This window comes from Aspergillus lentulus (assembly GCF_001445615.1).
Source record: "Aspergillus lentulus DNA, contig: Alt04, strain: IFM 54703, whole genome shotgun sequence".
In the NCBI taxonomy this organism is placed as follows: Eukaryota; Fungi; Ascomycota; class Eurotiomycetes; order Eurotiales; family Aspergillaceae; genus Aspergillus; species Aspergillus lentulus.
This window is the reverse complement of record NW_028322122.1, coordinates 188496-209360: the sequence shown is the minus strand read 5'-3', so window position 1 is coordinate 209360 and position 20865 is coordinate 188496. Positions and strand designations below refer to the sequence as shown.

The 20865-nt window shown below is 50.6% G+C and overlaps 8 protein-coding genes across 8 annotated transcripts; 2 read left to right on the top strand and 6 right to left on the bottom strand.

Annotated features, from left to right (window-relative positions):
* Positions 1 to 16: 16 nt before the first annotated feature.
* ALT_1358 (rhamnogalacturonan acetylesterase RgaE) lies at positions 17 to 836 on the bottom strand (the record flags this gene model as incomplete). The annotated part of the gene is made up of 2 exons (XM_033561630.2): positions 17 to 657; positions 719 to 836. The coding sequence occupies 2 exons, from the start codon at positions 834 to 836 to the stop codon at positions 17 to 19; spliced, it is 759 nt and encodes a 252-aa protein (XP_033417521.2).
* Positions 837 to 1574: 738 nt separating this feature from the next.
* On the bottom strand, positions 1575 to 2575 carry ALT_1357 (enoyl-CoA hydratase/isomerase family protein; the record flags this gene model as incomplete). The annotated part of the gene is made up of 3 exons (XM_033561631.2): positions 1575 to 1684; positions 1755 to 2383; positions 2457 to 2575. The coding sequence occupies 3 exons, from the start codon at positions 2573 to 2575 to the stop codon at positions 1575 to 1577; spliced, it is 858 nt and encodes a 285-aa protein (XP_033417522.2).
* Positions 2576 to 3488: 913 nt separating this feature from the next.
* On the top strand, positions 3489 to 4645 carry ALT_1356 (putative lipase/esterase family protein; the record flags this gene model as incomplete). The annotated part of the gene is made up of 3 exons (XM_033561632.2): positions 3489 to 4073; positions 4135 to 4501; positions 4554 to 4645. The coding sequence occupies 3 exons, from the start codon at positions 3489 to 3491 to the stop codon at positions 4643 to 4645; spliced, it is 1044 nt and encodes a 347-aa protein (XP_033417523.2).
* Positions 4646 to 4990: 345 nt separating this feature from the next.
* ALT_1355 (Hsp20/alpha crystallin family protein) lies at positions 4991 to 5539 on the bottom strand (the record flags this gene model as incomplete). The annotated part of the gene is made up of 1 exon (XM_033561633.1): positions 4991 to 5539. The coding sequence occupies one exon, from the start codon at positions 5537 to 5539 to the stop codon at positions 4991 to 4993; it is 549 nt and encodes a 182-aa protein (XP_033417524.1).
* A 908-nt stretch (positions 5540 to 6447) lies between these two features.
* tfb5 (TFIIH complex subunit TFB5) lies at positions 6448 to 6785 on the bottom strand (the record flags this gene model as incomplete). Its single annotated transcript, XM_033561634.1, has 3 exons — positions 6448 to 6495; positions 6548 to 6699; positions 6767 to 6785. 3 exons carry the CDS (start codon positions 6783 to 6785, stop codon positions 6448 to 6450), a joined length of 219 nt encoding a protein of 72 aa, XP_033417525.1.
* Positions 6786 to 7494: 709 nt separating this feature from the next.
* Positions 7495 to 9441, bottom strand: ALT_1353 (putative MFS multidrug transporter; the record flags this gene model as incomplete). Its single annotated transcript, XM_089599146.1, has 6 exons — positions 7495 to 8047; positions 8104 to 8471; positions 8528 to 8683; positions 8740 to 9018; positions 9134 to 9228; positions 9288 to 9441. 6 exons carry the CDS (start codon positions 9439 to 9441, stop codon positions 7495 to 7497), a joined length of 1605 nt encoding a protein of 534 aa, XP_089456292.1.
* A 2332-nt stretch (positions 9442 to 11773) lies between these two features.
* ALT_1352 (histidine phosphatase family protein) lies at positions 11774 to 13970 on the bottom strand (the record flags this gene model as incomplete). Its single annotated transcript, XM_033561638.2, has 4 exons — positions 11774 to 12090; positions 12486 to 12631; positions 12686 to 13590; positions 13641 to 13970. The coding sequence occupies 4 exons, from the start codon at positions 13968 to 13970 to the stop codon at positions 11774 to 11776; spliced, it is 1698 nt and encodes a 565-aa protein (XP_033417529.2).
* A 1857-nt stretch (positions 13971 to 15827) lies between these two features.
* Positions 15828 to 20827, top strand: ALT_1351 (copper amine oxidase 1; the record flags this gene model as incomplete). The annotated part of the gene is made up of 8 exons (XM_033561640.2): positions 15828 to 16159; positions 16216 to 16792; positions 16846 to 17816; positions 17869 to 17935; positions 18401 to 18489; positions 18546 to 18698; positions 18746 to 19445; positions 19499 to 20827. 8 exons carry the CDS (start codon positions 15828 to 15830, stop codon positions 20825 to 20827), a joined length of 4218 nt encoding a protein of 1405 aa, XP_033417531.2.
* Between the last annotated feature and the right edge of the window lie 38 nt (positions 20828 to 20865).

Here is a 20865-nt window from a genome sequence, read left to right as displayed (position 1 = left end):
CTACCAGGGGTCTCAATCACAGGCATCTGCCCGAGAAATCCGTTGTGTTCAAGACGTCCTTCAGATGAGCGCCGCTGCACACTACAGCCTTGAGAAAAGCGCGTGCAACAACTTCAGCTCCTGTAGAGCTGGTATGGGTGTGGTCATTTGGGAAATATGAGTCAACGGTCGTCATGCCCAGAGACTTATACATGTCGGCCACATAGGCGCCATGGTCGACATAATCCACGCCCGCTGTCTGTGCAGCCAATTTGGCGAGCGCGACGAAGCGCGACGGAGTATAGGAGAAGGTGCCGGTCTCCCACGGATTGTTGGGCGTCTGACTGGAGATCAGCACCTTGGCTTGCTTGGACAGAAACAACTGCGCAGCATTCTCCAAGTACTTGGGGAAAGTGAGTACGGTTTCCGTGACACCGTTGTAAGTGGTAGTGCAGGTCTCGTCGCCCGTTCCGGGACAGTCTGTACGGCCGTTATCGGTTGTTGTGAGGCTGCCGCCGTCGTTGTGCCCGAACTCGATAACTACATAGTCACCTGGCTTCAGGACATCTGCGATGGCTTGGAAACGTTTTTCGCGGGTATAGGAGCGAGCACTGCGGCCGGCAACTGCTTTGTTCGATACTGTGGCAGAGACGAAGGGGGCGATGTGCAGACCCCATCCTGTTTTAATGAGAGCGTTAGAGACAAATCTTGCAAATGGACTCGTTGGCTTGAGACTTACCGTCAGTGCCAGCTCCACCTCCGCCCTTGGCCATGGTCGAATCACCCGCCATGTAGACGGTTGCACTCAAGGTGCCGGGAAGGAGGGCAAGCGCTGATAGAAAAGCGAAGCACTTCATTTTGAATCGAGGTTTATAGCTTTGAGGACCAATTCCGGAGTGTCTAATTGTACATGAAAGTCTTATCCCTCATGGCTGAAGCAACCAACTCCCTTATAAGTCCCTCCCCCCTATGCCCATACGAGCAACCTACAACTACAAGCAAAGACATACGTGGAAAAAGTCTATGAAAATAGCGGTGTATCTCCCACCGCGTTCCAGGCCTCTTTCTCAGCCCCTATGTGACGAAGGATCCGAGATTCCTTCGGTCCACCGGAGTTTCAGGAGGTTGCGTTGAGAAGTTAAGAAAACAAGAGTCACGGGGCGTCAAATGCTTCTCCGCAACTTGGCACGGATGTGCAGGATCTTATGTATTACCCCGGATTTCGCACCAGCCGGGAGGGGTCGGCTAATATTATTTCTGCAGAAATGCAGGTTATTGTGGAGTGTAATATGCAAACTGATGAGATTTCCCGCTCCATGGCCGAGTATAGAGTACATTTGTGCGGATTTTCCACCTGTCATTAAGATTTGAATAGATAGTTCCTGTAGCGGATATACTCCACAGGATCAGAATCAGTGCCTGATTGGAGGATTGATCCTGATCCTTCAAACCCTGTGGCACTGGGATATGCTCGTATACATTACCCCGAACTCAGACTTTAGTCACGGAGCATCGGTCCGAGTATAAATATAGTAGAGTCAGGGGAGACAGGCAAGTCCACGCGGGGACATCCTTATGGAGAAATATGCAAGTAATTACAGTTTTTCAAACGTAGGAGTACGCTTCTTCAGTCCAGATAGCAGCGCAGCCGAAACATCCTTGGTCTGCAGCATGGCACTATTCCAAACAGCAGTATATCTGAGACCTGCAGTGTGTCAGCCGACGGCATATTGCTTAACCACGCGTAGATGAATGAGGGGGAGTAGAACACTTACCGTCCTGCACAGAGTGATCCCTCGAGTAATTCAGGATCTCCTTCGTCCCCTGCACCGCGACCGGACTCTTCGTCGCCATCAACGCAGCCATCTCCAGCGCCCCCTGCACAGCCGCCTCCTTACTCTCAAACACCCGATTCACAAACCCAACGCGCAGCGCCTCCTCCGCCCCAAACACCCTCGCCGTCAGCGCCACCTCCTTCACCCACCCAAAGCTCCCAACCACCTTGGGCAACCGGCTCAACGTCCCAATATCCGCCGCAAGGCCAATATCCACCTCCTTGACGGCGAACTTGGTGTCGCGCGCACAAACACGAACATCCGCCGCCGTCGACAGATCAACCGCCAGCCCAAGCGAGAAGCCGTGCATAGCGACGACGACGGGCTTCTCGCAGCGCTCGACGGCCGTAATGCAGTCCTGGAAGGAGACGATATGACGGCGGAGATGGGCCGCTTTGCGCGCTGGATCGACTGCCTGGTCGCCGTCCGCGGACAGGAGGCCCTGCGATGCGGCGGTGACGTCTAGGCCTGCGGTGAAGGCTTTCTCGCCTGCGCCGCTGAGGACGATGGCGCGGACGGAGGGGTCTTGCGAGAGACGGTCGAAGATTTGACCCAGCTCAATCCACATTCTGCTTTCTGTTAGTTCGGATATTATCTCAAGTGAAGAATAACCCAAGGAACAGATAAGCATTAGCGACTTACGCCTCGAAGAAGGCATTCAACTTATCCGGGCGGTTGATCTCCACGTGGGCGACATATTGATGTTCGGCTGGAAACCGGATGATGAAGTGCTTGAATGATTGGTAGTCGTTTTCTGCCATGGTGATATGATTCTGGTCTGAGCTCGACTCGCAAGATCGTGGAGCTTCTCTGTTCTGGTGTTCTGATGTTAAGTTGGATATCTGGGGTAGAAGCTGGGTGGACCTCGGTAACTTGATCACCATCCTATATAGCCGAGCACTGGGATAATGATGAACAACGAGAAAACTTAAGAGTTCATAGAACACAGCAAGGCCTCTGGCACGAACGATACGAATTATATATAAATTTGAATCCTAGAAGATGGATGGAAGACGGGTTGGTGATGCTCTCTGGTGGTGGCTTCACGTGCCTCGGTCCGATCAGATAAGCGATGAGACATCCTGAAGTTCAATTGATCTAAAGAGGCCAGCATTTTCCGATTATATGATCGCAGTTAGTATAAAACATATCTACATATACAAACCGAAAGGAAAATATATAACCCAGAAGGGTTTAGAAGCAGAGGAAGAAGTAAGGTGAAGCTGAAGTTCGGATCTTGCGTATATATATTCTGCGCTTGCAACCTTACAATCCAATTCTCTCGGACAACTGGAGACAGTGACACTATGATACTTCAAGATTTCCAGTTTAACTGCATCAATGGAGTTATCTCTCTCCAAAATGGCTGGGTAAACTTACACCAGGGATGAACATGACTTGACAATAAATGATCGCACCTACCATGCCTCTTGGGTCTCCTTGCCTTCCCAGCGGGGTTCTAGCACAGAGACGTATTTTGACTATTTTGAAGTCAACACTACCTTGGTCATATATTCTATTGGTTTAGTAAATGTTGTTGCAAAGGGAAGATGAACGAACAAGGCCTTTGAGATGAATACTCACGTGGCGTGAATGCAGCAGCAAAAATACGAGCATACGAGCACAACCTCTTCTCCCAGTTCAGCGCACTTGCTCTCATCAACCAAGATAAACATGTCGTTTCTAAATAGCTGGTTTGGTCCTCTCTTCGACGCTATCTTCTGTCCATCATTACCACCCACTTTTCGCTGGCGTCTCTTGGCTTTCCAGCCGATCGTACTACTCTCCAACACAATCCAATATCTCCCCAGTGTCTTCACGAAAGGCCGCCGCACTGTCATCTGGATCCCCCTCAAGCGAGCGCCAGGCCACTCAGTCCGCGCCATCGTCTATCACCCAAGCACACACAACCAACCTGGATCCAGAGCTCTCCATCTCAACATCCACGGCGGCGGATTCCTAGGTGGTCTCCCAGAAGGCCAGACGTCATTCTGTCAGAAAGTCGCCCACGAAACCGGAGCGATTGTCGTGTCTACTTCCTACCGGTATGCGCCGCGCTACACATTTCCAACCGCCCATGAAGACGTCCAAGACGTCGCGGAGTGGTTGATCGAGAACGCCGAGCGGCTTTGGGGCGCGAATCCGAGATCGATGAGTGTGAGCGGGTTCTCCGCTGGCGGGAATCTCGCACTAGGCGTTGCGCAGCGGCTGGCGCATACGGAGTTCAGTATCAAGGCATCAGTGACGTTCTATGCACCGGTCCGTATATATCTTATTCAGCGTCTCCATCAACTGTATTAACGCCTGAGGTTATTGTCAGATTGATCTGCGGCTCCCACCGTGGGAGAAACCTCGGCCGGCTGGATTTCCAGAGAAAGACCCCCTGGCCTTCTTGCAGCCGCTGATGGACGCGTACGCAGGACCAGGACGGGGGAAGAACTTAACTAATCCGCTACTTCATCCTATCTTGGCGGAGATTGAATGCCTGCCCCGGAATATGATGTTCGTGGTCCCCAAAATGGATATTCTGCTGCATGAGCAGACTGTGTTCGTGGATAGGTTGAAAGAGGAGGCTGCGGCCATCAATCGAGGCTTGGCTGATCAGCAGGACTCGCCCGAAGCGCGCATGCAACCTTATCGCATTGAGAGCAGGTTCGACGAAGGTCAGATACACGGGTGGTTGGAAAGTATGACTCTGCATTCCTGATATGTTGGACTGAACTAAATGTGACTTACTAGTTCCGTCAATATTTATCGACACGAAGCTCAGGGACCAGATATTCGAGGAGGCGGTGCAATTCTTGAATGATGTCTACGCTCTTCAGCGATAGTGCGTGCCAGGTGCATGGGCTATTGCATACTTGTGTTGATACTCTCCTCAGTTACTTCTGTATAATAGTACGATAACTCCACTCAATGCATCTACATACTAGGAACTACGATTGTGAGAAGATTCAGTTTGAAATGAGAATAATTAAATTTTAATTATTGTCTGACATAGTACACTGAGTATGCAGGAAAGGACAGACTTGAAAAGCGCTTGCACCGGAAACATCATGCTATCGAGAAACTGTTCGAATCAACTCGGCGAATGCAAAGGAAAGACAAGGAGGTATGCAAGTATCGTCACGTCGTCACATCATGCTCGTATCTGAATGGTTCCAGTCGTCGACCATTTACTCGATGGTAATCTTCTTGGCGCCAGTGTTGACGACCTTCTTCGGCACAACGATGGACAGAATGCCGTTCTTGAGACTGGCCTTGACGTTGTCGTGGTCGACGGGAGTCGGGAACTGGAAGGTGCGGTGGAACTCGCCGACCGAGCGTTCGCTCACCCAGTAGCGGTGCTTCTTGTTGTCGTTCTTGCTGACTTGCTTGTCACCGGACTTGACCATTTCGGTACTCTCCTTCTCCTTCTGCTTGTCGTCAGAGGACTCCTGGGTGGTTTGCTCGGGAGTTCCGGAGTGGTATTCGCGCTCGCTGCGGCCCTTGATCACGAGAGTCTCGTTGTCGGAGAACTCAATGTCAATGTCCTTCTGGGCAATGCCGGGAAGCTCGCCGTCCAGAAGGTAGGCATCGTTGGTTTCGCGAACATCAAAGCGGGGCGCAAAGGAGCGCACAGAGGAAGCCTGGCCTCTGGTCGACCGGTGGACATCGTAGTCGTCCAGGAGGCGGAAGAGAGGGGCGAAGTCGCCAGGAGTGTGGAAGGTGTGGAAGAGAGACATTTTGAATGTGTGTGATGAGGTTGTTAACGAGTCGATATCGTTGAAGAAGTGTTGTTGTAGTTGATGTGAGCGCGTTGTTATCGTGATACTTGTGTTCTGATCTGGTGAACTGAACCTCGAGTAGACGAGGTGTTGAAGGTCCCTATATACCCCAGAGCCATGGTTCGAGAATCTCCCATGATCCTATGCTGATGACTTCAGAAGTGTTGCTCGAGAGCCCTGGATGCTGCTTGATGCATCACGAATCATCGAGCATTGTCGACTGGACATAGCTGGACTGCACTCGATGATTCGCGGAGATTCTACAGTCACGTGATCGAAGGGGTCTCTCCACATGAACTTCACGGAGGAGCTTCAGGCAGCTTGGAGAAGCTTCGAAGCATTCCATGCACTTTGACGAGATGCTGTCCATGGAACGTCCTAGATCGGTCACAGTTCATTCCTCTGATGAGCTGTCATACAGGTTGTAAACTCATTGCATGATTCTCTCCCCCACAATGTGTTCCTCCATCGTAGGTTCTGGCTACACTCTGAATTCGCCACCAGACATCCAAACCTGCATCACACCATAACATGGAATTGATAGAGATTATTGGCTCCCTGTCACACCACAAATGCATTTTGCAACACGCCGTATTGCAAGGATTATGCTGCGTGATTTCACAGTGAAATCATATTGTGGACAACGTAGATTTCGGCCAAATTCTTCGATATCATTTTCGCAGTACTGGTACTGCTCCTTTCGAAGAGCATGCTCATCGCGACCGTAGAATACTCAGGAATAGTTCTTCGAACGTCCCGTCGAAGACGACGAGTATCAACGGCCAATGATCATACTGATGCGCTCAAAAGTCCAGTAGATCGTATCGTTGCTTCGGCAGTTTGGATGACGTCGTCCCGCCGTTCCTCTACTCGGATTCTGATTCTTCGGGCTGCATTACTTTCTCATCAAGCTCCTATCCGGATATTAGCGCACCCATCACAGTGAAGAACCTTCGGTATCCCTACCCGTCCTAGCCTTTCCTTCAAATTTTGTAGCTGGCTTTCCTTGATGACCAGATGGCGGTCATCGTCTAGATCCTCCACGATGTAGTCGTGACTTTCTTCGTCATACTTCAGTATGATGGCTTTGACGGACGGATCGCACTCGATGAGCACTCCTGTCGTACGATATCGGTCAGATACAGTCAACAGTCAACCACCATAGGGGTTTGACGACCGGCGCACCTTTGATTGCACGGGGCATGATGGAAATTTCTTTCGATTATTGCGATGATGGCCTGAGGTACGCAAATACAGGTTCTTAGGCTGTATCGGACTGGATCAAAGGAATGTGAGATCTCGCAAAGTTGTGAGTTTCTATCGAAGGTCCACACCGGAGTGCCAAGTCTCAACGGGACTAAGGCACCAAGGCACCAATTCTTCGAAGGCCGTGAATTACTGGATTGGGTTTAGCCCGCTTATTTGGGTATAGTGTTTGACTTCTGTAAACATCTCCGCTGTGATCTAGATGACCATGTTGAGCATGTGCAGCATGTACAACATAGAAAACGTTACTGGAACTGTATTGAGGAGCTTTAGCGAGCGTTGGAGGACCTGTCCTGGCTGTTAAGACTATAAGACATGCGCAATTAAGATGTACTTTTGATTGAGTGGGCGTGATGCGAGTGGGATAGGCCCTGGGCCAGACTTATAGCCGCATTGGCTATGCTTCTCAAAAGGCCACCAAGTCTAACTTGTAACGGACAGGGAAGGGCCTTGTGACGAAGTTGAAATCAGATCACGGGTTCCACAGTCTTTGCGGAAGCTGTGTATATAGATTGGTTATTACACAACTGTGTCCTTTTCGTCTTCACCAAGAGTTATCCCGACGAGCATAAAATACTCGATATTGTAGAAGGCATCAAGATGGATATATAGATTGCAAATGAATCATGTAAAGTTGGGACAGTCTATTATTCCCTATCGAGTCTGTCCTCCAGATCACCTTGGACATCTTTCTCGACCTCATGAGGTGCTCTCCAGCCTGTACATGCTTGGATGATTGTCGCTACTAGAGCCAGAACACAGCCGCCCAAGATCAAAACCCTGACTGCTTGCTCATAGCTTTGAATGGCCACCTCTTTCTCAAGTCCACTCAGGTTTCTCACCAAGGCGGGGCTCCCCAAAAGTTTACGAACTAGGTCTTCTTTCCCAGAAAGTCCGTGATCGCCAAATCCCTTCTCAAGTGCCTTCTTCAGCTCCCGCTGGAAAAAGCCGCCGCCAATGGCCGATCCAAAGCTTCCAGCAGAACCACGGAACATGCCTAATAGGGAGGTCACAATGTAGTGCACGTTTGGATCGGTAAGGTGTAGCATATGAGACAATGCATAGTTCATCGAAGCGCCAATGAAAAGGCCATTAAAAAAGGTTGAGACGACGTAGGCGATGGTAGGCGAAGAGGGTGTCGATAGTAGGGCCAGTATAAAGTTCGTTAACGCAAAGAGCAGGAACACTATCAGCGTCGAGCTACAGCATGAGGGGTCAGTTTTGGGACCTTTCGGATCAATTGCAACAACACCCACATGTAGTAACTGCTCGTCTTGCGAATATGGATCCATCCGACCAACAGGCCTCCAAGGCCGAACCCTGCGTTCGTTGGAACTAGGATCAACCCTCCCGAGGCGGGAGACCATTGTCGAACCGCCATTGCATACACTGGCGTGAAAAAAAGCACAGACCAGCGGGCCATCATCGAGATTAGAGCTGCTAGGCAGGTAGCCAGTATGCTTCTCGCTTTGAGTACTTCAAGCGGGATTATCGGCTCAGATGTAAACTTCGACTCAATAAGAAGGAAAACGGCGAAAGCGACGAAGCTCAAGACCAGAGGTGTGATTGTGACGGTTGAGTTTGGCGACGCAAGGCTGAAAAGCAGCAGAAATACCGAAGTCGCCTGGAAGATTGGTTAATCCTCAAGCTCTGTCGTCAACCAAAACTTGGTAGTCTTACCAGAGTCAAGGCACCCGCATAATCGACTTTGGATAGACTTTGCCAGGGAGAACTGCCCTGCAGACTCATGGAAGTATTCTTAGGGCTGGGAACAGCGCGGAACAAGATCAACCCCAGAATCAAAGAAGTAGGTGCTTGAACCCAGAAGATCAGGCGCTAGTTCTTGGGTTAGCTCAGTATCCTTTCCAATGATCGAATGAAGGAAGGCATACCCATCCGAAGACTGGAGTCAGCAATCCGGCAAGTAGCGCACCGCAAGAGATTCCTGTCGTCACTCCGACATTCAACAAGCCAATGAAGAGACCTCTTCTCTTCTTGCTTGCAAGGTCGAGGATGAAGATGAAGGAGGTGACCATAACACCCGCACTGCCACAGCCAGATAGTGCACGTCCAAAAAGGAAGACCGGCAGGCTTGGGGATGCGGCAGTAACAAAGAGCCCAACAGCTAATATAGCCACAGAGAAAAGAGTGTAATTACGGGCTGTGAAGATCTGACAGAGACGTCCTGCTAAAGGAGCGACACTGGACATTGCGATCTTTATGCGAGGCACTAATGAGCCGACTGGCATGTGATGGACAGCTCTGAAGGACATTGAATAAACGTACCAGGTATGCTGAGCTGAACCACGTCGTTTCCGAAAAGGCGTCGAAATCTTCTGCGATGTCCGATTGAGCCGTGGTCAACATTGATATGTTCGTGGCTGCAATGGCATTTGTTAGTGGTTTTCGTGAACGACCTCGAAATGGCAAATTTATTTACTTTGAATGAATAGCAACAGGCCCACGGTGATAGTGATGACCGCTCCTCTGATAAATGAAGGCGATATCCGCGTTGCATCATGATCCGTGAGCGGATGCTCTATCAACGGTGTGGCCTCAGAGGGCACTGCGTCTCTTTGCTGTTCAGCCACCATGATGCTCTCTGAATGTGGGATGTTTCGAAGGCAACGATAGTAGAACGTTCGTGCCCATGGATATTGACAATTGGTATATTTTTGCTGCCAAAGGTGATAGAGACTCGAATCTGCCAGCAGTGGAAGCTGGCGGATAAGCATTTATAATCAAGCGGAAGTGATAACTAATTCTCCAATCGACCCAATCATAAAGGAGGTTTGTTCATTTTCCTGGTTTCGAATATGATAACCAAGTTAATAACGCATGCAAACATGGCAAAAAGTAATCCTCCTGTGGTCAATCACAAGTCCGTTTTGTGTCCCTCCTGGAGCAAATTGATTCGAGGGGAGCTGTTAGTTCAGGAGCCTATAGCTATTTCATCATCCTGAGACGAGTTATGGAGGCAATTATTCATTTTCGCCAGGATGAGTTCGTGGAATAGACATGAAAATATGTGCAGATCTTCTAATAAGACTTGAGCTAGGTGCTCAGGGACAGAAATGGCATGCTCCCGCGGCCCTGCCGTTATTATTCTCGTACCTGACGTCCCTTTTACTCTTGCAGACGGTTGAAAATCACATGATTTGAAGTCAGGCACTAATAAACTTCCACCGCCTGCCTATTGAGCAAGCTCCCCACATGACACAAATGTGGAGTGTTTACTTTGATTGCCTCAGGTGTCATTTTTGGGAGTATTCCGAATTTCTGATTGAATTAACGAGGAAAGAGCTTCCTTGTACCATTTTCATACCCGACATCAAGATTAGAGGACCGGCAACCATGGAATCGTACCCAAATGTATTCGATAACCGCTTCAGGGCTTGCGTATGGATTGAACACTTACAAAATCAGCCATCTTTGAAGAAGATGGATAGTCAAAGATTGCTGTACTGGCCTCTATGCGAGCTATTAATTCACAGTTATCCACAAAGAGCATAAGAAAGGGCTCCTTTACCTTGGTCTCATGGACCTTTCATCAGAGCAACGTTTTGTGGATGAGCGAGCTTTTTATCGTCCTTGAATACCATCATTCTCGCTTTCGTTTAGATTGTGCTATGATCGTGTTTTATGAACAGCACAAAGACAAATACATCTTCGTCTGATACTATGTCCTAATATTATGCAGTAATCTTGAATGCCTGTCTATACGACTAATCAGCTCTCCCAATTCTTACAAACCCGCAACTGTTAAGGGCCGATCAGCTGATGGACATCAGCCCGCCATATGACACTGATATGTACAGTGGCAGATGACAATCTCATCTGAGCACAAAAGCATGTCGCTCGAAACCTACATAAATTCTGTACTCTTGGGATCTTGACCTGAGGGCAAAGAGAAATCCATCAAACCCGTCTATTCTCATAATGAAGCCTGTCTACATCTCTGCGATGTTCCTGTACCTTTTCGCCGTCCAGGCACAACACCACGATTCTGCAAGTAAGATTACCATCTATTGCATTACCAACCGGTATTTATTGAAGTATACAGGAGAAATGAAGATGGCTCCCGCAGACGCGCAGAGAACCCCTGCCTTGAACTTAGAACAGACCGTCCTAGGAATAGACGACCGCCGTAAGTTGAAGCAACCGACGAATGACCGACGTAACTGATGAATGCCATCTAGATTGCTACCGCTGCTCGTCTCCATGCTCGCATGCTGTTTGCTGTCATGGAGAGTTTCCGCAGTGCTGTTCGGACGGGCATTATTGCTACTGTTGTGAGGAGTGAGGGTGTATTATCCAGGTAGATGGTTGGCTATTTGAGCCTTGTCTACTTGCATTAACCCCACTGCTCTGTTTTCGAAGAGTGGGCGTACCTCGTCCAGTTTCAGTGGCCATTCCCTTACCAAGCCAGCGCAGCTGTTGATATTCCATATCCAATAGAATGCAATTGTCTTTCTTCCTCAGGGTGCCGTGGCAGAAATGACAGCACCATGGCACTAAAGTCTGGAGAACTCATCTGGGAGGCCAGTGCTGCACCTTCAAACGCTGGAGGATATGCTCTTGCGTCCGCCTAGTCCACAAGCCATACCTGTCCATCTTGATCCAAAATGAGATTGAGGGCTAATGTCCCGATGGGTAAGGACAGATTCGGCCAACCTGAAGTCGGAGATATCCTGCGGAGCCTGATTGTACTTCTTACAAATCTCCAGCTTATGATTGATCCAGCCTTCGAACTCAGCGCTGTTCATGACGGGACCCGCACTGTAACGGGTGAAGAATTGACCGCGACATGGTCCCCTGCCCATTGGCCCTGGCTCTGGTAATTTAACAGACTGTATTTCGCGTATAATTTGGACAGTCTGTCTTGAAACGTCCAGCTTCTGTTCATGGCTGAGGCCTTCGGAACAGCTATCGAGAGGTTGAACGTATGTTGATGTAATCCATCACGATATAATCCATCGTGCCGGAGTGTCTCTTGTCGTCTGCGACTTGGAACGAGCGATGGACGCGTGGAGCCCGGATGCCGGGCTTTGAGGCGACAATTCTAAGGACTTCTGCCTCGCAAGGAAGCATGTTACCGCCGCCTTTCAAACCTAGGTCTTTTGAGAGTCGCACCACGGTCATTTGACCCAGGTCGTAAAGGACGGCGGCGGAGTTGAGATGGGTAGCGAGCGATTCATCGGAGAGGGAATGGAGGCCAGCTCGATGCAGTGGAAAGGCCCTGTCTACAGCTCGACTCGCCGGCAGCAAAGGCTGTCAGTAAAGACTCGCGTAGACGCTAGATCTCCATACGTCAGTATAAGGGCGGAGAGTTCGTCCATTTTCATTTGTATGATACGGTATAAAGCGGCCGCAAAAAGCAGAGTGCTATGGAATCGTTGTCTTACACTTGGAGATCAAGATGATTCGTACAACGTTCGCGAATGGCTATGAGATTTAATATCAATTCGTCACTGCCAAGAGGCAATGTAGATGCACAAGCAGAGTCTACCTACTATTAATAGAATAATTGGCAGGGCGTATAATGTATCGCGTCCAATTATATTATTCTGTGAGACGTCACAGTTGACTTTTGGTTTTTAAAACAACTAACTATAGACGAATCTATTCAATTAATTACATATTGATTTGATATCTTCCGGGATGAAAGGACGTAGGATATCCACCAGTTTCGACAGTGGGATCCAGTCCAGCCGCCCATGAATTGTTTCAATGGCGTGGCCGCTGTACAGGACGCGGGCGAAGTATTCCGAAGTAGACGTTTTCCTGGTTTCGTCAGAAACCGATATTAGACCCAAGTAAATGAGGAGAGGAACTTACCAAACTTCAAAAGCGATATTCGAGCCCATCCCCGGCCACCGCATCACTGTGATCCCCAGCGCGCCCAGAATAGGGGAAATATCCCCGTCATGCACAAAGTTATGGCTATACACCAGCTTCGATGCGCCCTCCGCGACTGCCTCAAGCTTCCGTACTATCTCCCCAATAAACAAACCCTCGATGACCTGGATGTACCGCGTCGCGTTCGCGCTGCGCCGCCATATGTAATTATACTCCCAGTCACCGGCGCGGAAGACCTCGTCTGCTTCGGCCGCGGCCACACACTGCGTCCGGTCCTGGACGCGGCACGGCAGCCTGTACCCGTTACACAGGCGGGCCTGGAAATTGTCCGCGAAGTGGTCAAAGTTCGAGGTCCAGGCGGACTCGTCCTGCGCGTCGAACATGGTTGCGAGTTTGTCACGGAGGGCCTGCGTGACTGTGAGATGCTCGTTCCATTCGGCAGTGGATTGAATCGCGGATAGGAGGGTGTTGCGCGCGGAGCAGGGGAATCCCCGGTTGACTGTGTCGACGGCGGAGGCTTGCTGGTGCACTGGAATCGGCTCGTGGTACTCCGGCCAGAGGCCGCGTAGGACGGCGCCGGCGGATCCCTGCGTCAGGGTCGAAGAGCTGGAGCGGAACCAGACTTTCTTCTGGTCTGGGTTTGAGGGGATCAGGCCTAGCCGGCGGCCGTAGACGGCCCGGAGATCACGGCCGTGCTCGTAGCCGTCGAGCAAGCCGCCCAGAGTGAGTTGGGGGTACTGGCAGGACCCATTAACATACGTGGTAAGGTACGGGTTGGTCGGATCTGAGTAAGCTTGACCATAGACAGCGACTGGTGGTGGGTGCTGCGAAGCTGGCGCGGCGTAGACGTGCGGATCGAGATTGTCGCAGTTGTATTCTTGATTCTGGACGGAGTTAGCGACCAATCGGCGCAATTGGAAAAAAAGTAAATTACCTCTCCTCCAGGAAGGATGTTGTAAGGAGTCCGCCGTTGGTGGCGCTGCAAGTATTCAAGGTATACCAGCTTAGCCTTGATTGAATGATTTGCAACAGGGGGCGGCAGAGAGTAGGTCTCTCCGCGCGGATGAGGCATGGAACAGTAATTGTAGACATCATCCGCGGACGGGGAGCTAGCACTTTCGGCGGGAGCAGTGTAGATGCCGCCATAAGTGCCGTAGGAGGTGTTGGTGATGAATGTGCTGTGGTTCAGAGGCGGATAGAAGGTATCCCGGGAGGCAAGGGTTGCCGTCCCTGAGAACAAAAGCGTCAAGCCTAATGATAGCATGTTGACTAGAGCTTCGTAGAGTGAGATGGTATGATCATCATAGACACTCCATATCCGCATTATTTATACATGAGCTGTTGCGTTCTGAGAAGATCGAAGATCCTTCAGTTGTTGCTGGGGACCAAGTTGAAGTGGGAAACATAACTCTGTTGGATGATCTGCGTCCACTAAAAATGCTACATCTTCCACGTGGTGCAGCCAACACAAACAACAATTGAGCCATGTTCTCAGAGGCTTGCAATCGGTTGGACATTATCATTATGGCCAAGAAATTAGCTATCATAATCCTTCAATGTAATAGATTCTAGATAAACATTACAGAAAAGCTGCTAATTTGGGCTAAGTGGAAGTCTTGAAAGTGGGCATCAGAAGTTCGATGATATATAGTTATCCTAGCCCATAAGACACTAAGAAAGCACCACGCAGTGAGCAGAGAATGGAACATTCAGTCCTATCATCTGGATCATTATTCGTCTGGCTATATCTTTGATGGCCATAATGAAGTTGGCAAACCCATCACTTTTGCTGCAATCCTCTTCCTCAATGCCCCTTTCCTCCGGCTATAGCTGTTTCTGTCGTCGTCCTTTGGTATAGAGGCAGGCAGAATATAGACAATTTAAATAGTCTCCTGTGGCTATATAATTACTACTATAACCATAGGGGGCTGCTATGGTGATTTAGTACATATTAGGTTTGCACCCTACTAGAAGGCACTCTAATTATACAGGCTGCGGGTGATATTCAACCCACATGTACTTCATAGAATCCTATTCAAAAATGTCCATATGTCTGTATACGATAACTAGTAGATAAGAGATACAAACAGTTAGGACTTGAAGACCAATGCGAATAAGCCATAAGTCCCTGCTGCCCTATCTAACCACTCCAATACGCTCATGACATTTCAAACAATATTAATTCATTATAAGATCTGTAAATATATGCTATTTGATAGATACCTTCAAGTCTAGGCAGTTGCGCGGAAAGGGCTAGTTAGAATAATAGTGCCGATAGAATTTTCTCAGCACAAACAACTCTCCTGTGCATGCATTATTTGAGTGTTTAACAATTATTAAACTACTTATTATGGCCATAATATCTGTTATATACCTATGCCTCTACTAAATTACTGCATCTTGCATATCATGTGGCTTGGTGTGCAAAGTTTAGCCCTCTAGAATCATGATTTCCTGACGGCTGGTGGCCTGGGATGCTCAGAAGACTGAGCACTAGCAGGAAGCAAACCGTTGCGAGAGGCCCATCGGGGTAAAGGCGAGACTGAATAGATATTCTAACCTACTTCACTATATGTATTTTCTGGATGAAGCTAGTTTGGTATCAGATGCAGAAATCCTCGATGGTTCGTTGACAATGTCCTTAGAAGTATATGCTGCGTGCCTCGGATGGCCAGAGGACCACTCTTAATCTAGCCCTAATCACATGCTTGTGTTTGAAGTTAACCAAGGACAAATTCACCATCTGTCAATTGACTTAGTTCCATAAAGGATATCTCGACCGGTTTTAATCCATGTCTCTCTCAACTGTGATATATCACATTGATAGGTGCAATAGCCAATAGCCTGATCGCGTGTCGTATCCCGAAAATGGTTAGGTGTTCCCCAGGCGGGGCCATCCACCCCGCCCATTATCGACCAATCACAAAATAGGGCACGGAAAGCTTCCGTCATGAACCTATTCCGAGGTTCCGACGCTCCGGTATTCTTTGGCCTCCCCTCACATCCCAATCAGGCAAGAAATACGCCCGGGTAGTACAAAATGGCTTCAACTTCGCTGCTTCATCTTCAATGTTTCATCTTTCGATGAATTTGTTTTTTTCATCATTCAGTCCCTCCCGTCATGGCTCCTCACCCTCTAGCAATCCTCTCCGAAGCGGAGACTAACCTTGCGCGCGATGTCGTCATTGCAGAGCATCCCAACACGGTCATTGACTTCCGTGAGATCTACTTGTTGGAACCTCCCAAGGACCAGCTGCGCGAGTTCCTTGCTCTTGAGCACGCTGGTCGTCTGAGCCCAACCGCCCCTCGACCTCCTCGTCTCGCTACTTGCCAATATGATGTGATTGGAGCCGACCGCATCCCCTCCTTTCATGAATCCGTTGTCGACGTGGTCGCCCGCAAGCGTGTCAAGCACCACATTGTCGGAAAGCAACATCATGCTTCGATTACTATGTGTGTTGAAATACATGTCTCAGAAAGGCAAATACCCGCTAATGTCAATATTACAGGAGCGAGTTCGAGAATCTCGTTGAGCGATGTTTTACCTCACCCTTATTCAAGAAAGCCCTGGAAGATTTCGACCTGCCGCCGGGATTTGAGGTCACAATCGAGCCATGGCCCTATGGTGGCTTGGACGACACTGATGAGAATCGGCGGTACTTCCAGGGTCTCTGTTTTGCTACCGACAAGAGCAAGAATAACCCGGATGCGAACTTCTACTCCTATCCTCTGCCATTGATCCCTGTGATGGATGCGCATACCCAAGAAATCATTCGAGTGGATCGTCCGGCTACCGGCGGCAAGGGAGATGGCTTGACCGAGCAAACCTTCAAGCGTGACATTATCGGGCACTGCAAGGCTTCCGACTACGTGCCGGAGCTTCTGCCAGACGGCACTCGGCGGGATTTGAAGCCCCTGAACGTAGTGCAGCCTGAGGGCCCGTCTTTTCGCATCACAAACGAGTCCTTGGTCGAGTGGCAGAAGTGGAGTTTCCGTGTTGGTTTTAATCCTCGCGAGGGCGCGACTATTCACGATGTCTGGTACGATGGCCGTAGCGTGATGCACCGACTGTCAATCAGCGAGATGGTAGGGTTATTCTCAGAGGAATTGTTGGGACATTTTGACTGACCGGAATTTAGACTGTTCCCTATGCAGACCCTCGTCCTCCCTTCCACCGCAAACAGGCTTTCGACTTTGGCGATGGTGGTGGCGGTAACATGGCCAACAACCTTTCCATTGGCTGTGACTGCCTGGGTGTCATCAAATACTTTGATGCCATCGTTACAGGACCAGATGGCAGTGCGAAGAAATTGCCCAATGCCATCTGCCTGCACGAACAGGACAACGGTATCGGTTGGAAGCACTCCAACTGGAGGACAGGCCGTGCTGTGGTCACCCGCAACCGCGAACTGGTCGTGCAATTCATCATTACGCTGGCAAACTACGAGTACATCTTCGCCTACAAGTTCGATCAATCTGGCGGCATTACAGTCGAGTCCCGCGCGACAGGCATTCTGAACGTCGTCAACATCGACCCGGGCAAGGTCAGCGATTACGGTAACGTAGTTAGCGGAGGTGTCTTGGCCCAGAACCATCAGCACATCTTCTGTGTCCGTATGGACCCCGCAATTGATGGACCAAATAATTCCGTCGTGGTCGAGGAATCTCATCCAGTCCCCATGAACGATGTCACCAACCCAAAGGGTAACTTCTACAAGGTCACTCAACAGACGCTTGAGCGGGCGTGCTACCTCGACGCGGCTCCGGAACTGAACCGTACCATCAAGATGATTAATCCTCATAAGAAGAACCCCATCAGTGGTCACCCTGTCGGTTACAAGTTCATTCCGCTGGCGACCCAACTGTTACTGGCGGATCCCAACTCCGTCCAAGCCAAGCGAGCGCAGTTTGCGCAGCACCACGTGTGGGTAACAAAGCATCGCGATGGTGAGCTGTATGCGGGAGGTCGATACACGCTTCAGAGCCAGCAGGAGGTGGATGGAGTGGCCGACGCTGTCAAACGGGGCGAATCTGTAGTGGATACTGATGTTGTGGTCTGGAGTACTTTTGGTATCACGCACAATCCTCGTGTCGAGGATTGGCCAGTCATGTGAGTAATGATTCTCCCCTTTCAACCAGTGACTCGTGCTAACATCCAAAAGGCCTGTCGAGATATTCCAACTGATGATTAAGCCGGCGGATTTCTTCACGGCCAATCCCTCTCTGGATGTGCCCTCGAGCAGGAATGCGGCGTCGAGAGTCGTACAAAAGGAATGTTGCCGTGACGCTCAGCTGTGATTGAGACTGTTGCATGAGGATTATGATACACGATATTTATGAGACTGTAGATTTGATCATCAAGTCATAGGCAAATCCTCTGGTGGACGCCCTACGGCGTCTCTCTGTATATATAAAAGTTTTTTAATCGAGAAGTCAGACCGTCAGACTGATCAATTCTATTGATAAGATGAAGCTTGGTGCCTCAGGCTCTTATCAAATCCGCGTCAATTCCGCTGTCCGCCCGAGACGCGGAATTGTGTTTCTTCCACTCACCCATCGTTGCCTCCTCCACCTGATATTATTTCAACCATGCGGCAAGTATCAGCCCTTTTTGATTTCATCGGCATCGATTTCTAGTGTTCCGATGCGGTATAGGTGTTTAAATCAGACCAGTTACAGCGGCTAAGGCGCCAGATTATGGGCTCGGAATCCCCTAAGCGGAGTGCCGACATTCCCGGTCAGCCTCGGAGCAAGAAACGAGCCAAGTACACCCAGGTAGCATGGTGTGTCCCGCCGTCTTCAGCTCATTGTGATATCTCGTCTGATAATGATTGCACAGCAACGAGTGCAAGCGGCGGAAACTGAAATGTAGCGGAGAACCGGTGTGTTCGCGTTGCGCCCGCGACAATGTTCAATGCGTCTATGTTTCCAACGCACATGCAATCAGCAATAGAACACTTTCGTCACCAGAGGTGCAGGTCGATGATGAGAGGTTTGCTGCATCAGCTTCGTTGAGTGATACAAGCTGACGATGATCAGGGTGTCGACCCGACTGAGTGCCGTTGACCGTCAGATCGAGGCGCTGCAGCGCGAGATGCGAGCCATGTCCGCTCGCCTGCGACAACTTGAATCAGCCTCCTCCTCCTCAACGACAAACACTACCCCGACGGCTATCTCAACGGTGTCCCCATCGTCAACGGCTGCAGGGCTCCACCGCATAATGAACCGTCCGCAGTCACCGTCCTACATCGGTCCCACGAGTGCAGAGTTTGGCCTGACTGCGCGCCAACGGCAGCCGGAGGACTTTGACAGCGGCGACGACCTTGTTTCGACGGCGGTGCAGAGTCCGGCGGCCCCCCTCGGAGACGACATCTCTTCTGACGATCCGCTGGGGTGTCTAGGTTCTGCTGAGGCGCTCCGTCTTGTCGACGTGTACGAGAATACAGTTGGGTTGATGTACCCTTGCGTCGATCTGGAAAGCGTGCGTACATACATTGCGGACTACTTCCGGGATAAAGATGGGGTGGAATCGAGCTTACCGGCTACGCTGGACCAGGAGTGGTTCTTCGCGAGGGATGTTGAGGTGCTGAAGATTCTACTGGCGACGGCGTTATTGGCCGAGTCGCATGGCCGCAGTGAGAGGGCAGCATTGCTGGCGGACAGCGTGGAGGATCGGTTTGCGACGCGGCTCAAGGTCCCAGAGGTGGATATGAAGGAGTTGCTCATTTTGACTTTGCTGGTATTTCCGTCATTTCTGCTTGATGTATCTTTGGGTGGCTGCTGATGAGACAGTCCATCTTCCATTCCTATCGCGACGACGAAGTTATCTCCTGGCGGCTTATCGGCATGGCGGTGCGAGGAGCAATGCAACTCGGCCTACACTGCCAGGAGACCTGGCAGAAGACCGGTGGCGTGTTCCCAGGTGAGCTGCAATGCGAATATGCGAGCCGGTTGTTCTGGTGCATCTACGTCCTCGACCGCAAATGGTCCTTCGGCACGGGGCTGCCCTTCGCCATCCAGGACTCAGACATGGACACCAATCTACCCGAACCCGGCACAAGCACCCCCTACCTCACCTGCATGATCAACTACGCGCGTCTGAGCACCAAGATCTGGGGCCTAGTCGTGGGCTGGCGCAACAGGCCCCGAGCCGCAACAGCCGACTACTGCTCCTACCTCGACTTTCAGGTCCAGCAATGGATCCAGTCTATTCCTCCAGAGCTGCGCTTCGACCCAACCCTGTCGCCAACCCAGTCTGAGCGCGTCGGCCGCGCTGCCACAGTTACAGCTACTCCACAATCCCAGATCCAACCCCACACGCAAACAGACAGCATGATGATGCTCCAAGTCCTCCTCGCCCTCCAGGCAAACCAACTCCGCATCCTCGTCTACCGCCAGAACCTCCTCAGCAGCGAGAGCATCGAATCCAACGTGTCCGGCGCCTCGACCGCCGTCGAAACAGCCAAAAGAACAGTCCATATGCTCGATTTTTTCTCCCGCGTGTCGCCGCTCTACTTCCAACGCCCGGAACCCTTCAATTACTTCCTCATCTCGGCATTGGCGGCGCTGTTCCTGGCAGTCCTGCATGCCCCTGCGCGGTTCAGCCAAGTCTGTCGGCCCGAGTTCTACGCCGCCGTTGACATGGTGCGGCGGTCGTCGACGCGCGCGCGCACTTCCCGCCGCTTACAGAAGATCATAAAGAGCTTGAAGATGATCTGGATGAATCTCGGGGCGCAGAGGCCCAGGGAGCCTGTGCAGAAGGATGGAGCGAATCGTCACACTCCGCTTGGGCTGGATGCTACGGGGACCCCCTTGTCGATGGGGACTCATGGCAAGTCGCCATATACTCCGACGCCCATGTCGGGTGTCCCCACGCCGCAGCACCCGGGGTCTGTGTACGTGCGCTCCATGACGTCTCCGACGACGGTTCTTGCGGACGAGACAAGCTGTGAGGACCTGACTAGTTTCTTTGAAATGGCGGGTGGGTTTTATTTCGATTCGCGGATGGGCAATGGGGGAGTGAGTGAGGAGGGAATGGTACCTGATGCCGCGACGGAGGGGTTCGATGCCTTTCAAGCGGAGGATGAGGCGTTGACGAGGGTAATGGCTGGATTATTATAGGTTACTGCAAGATATGAGCAGGCTCATGCCATTATATG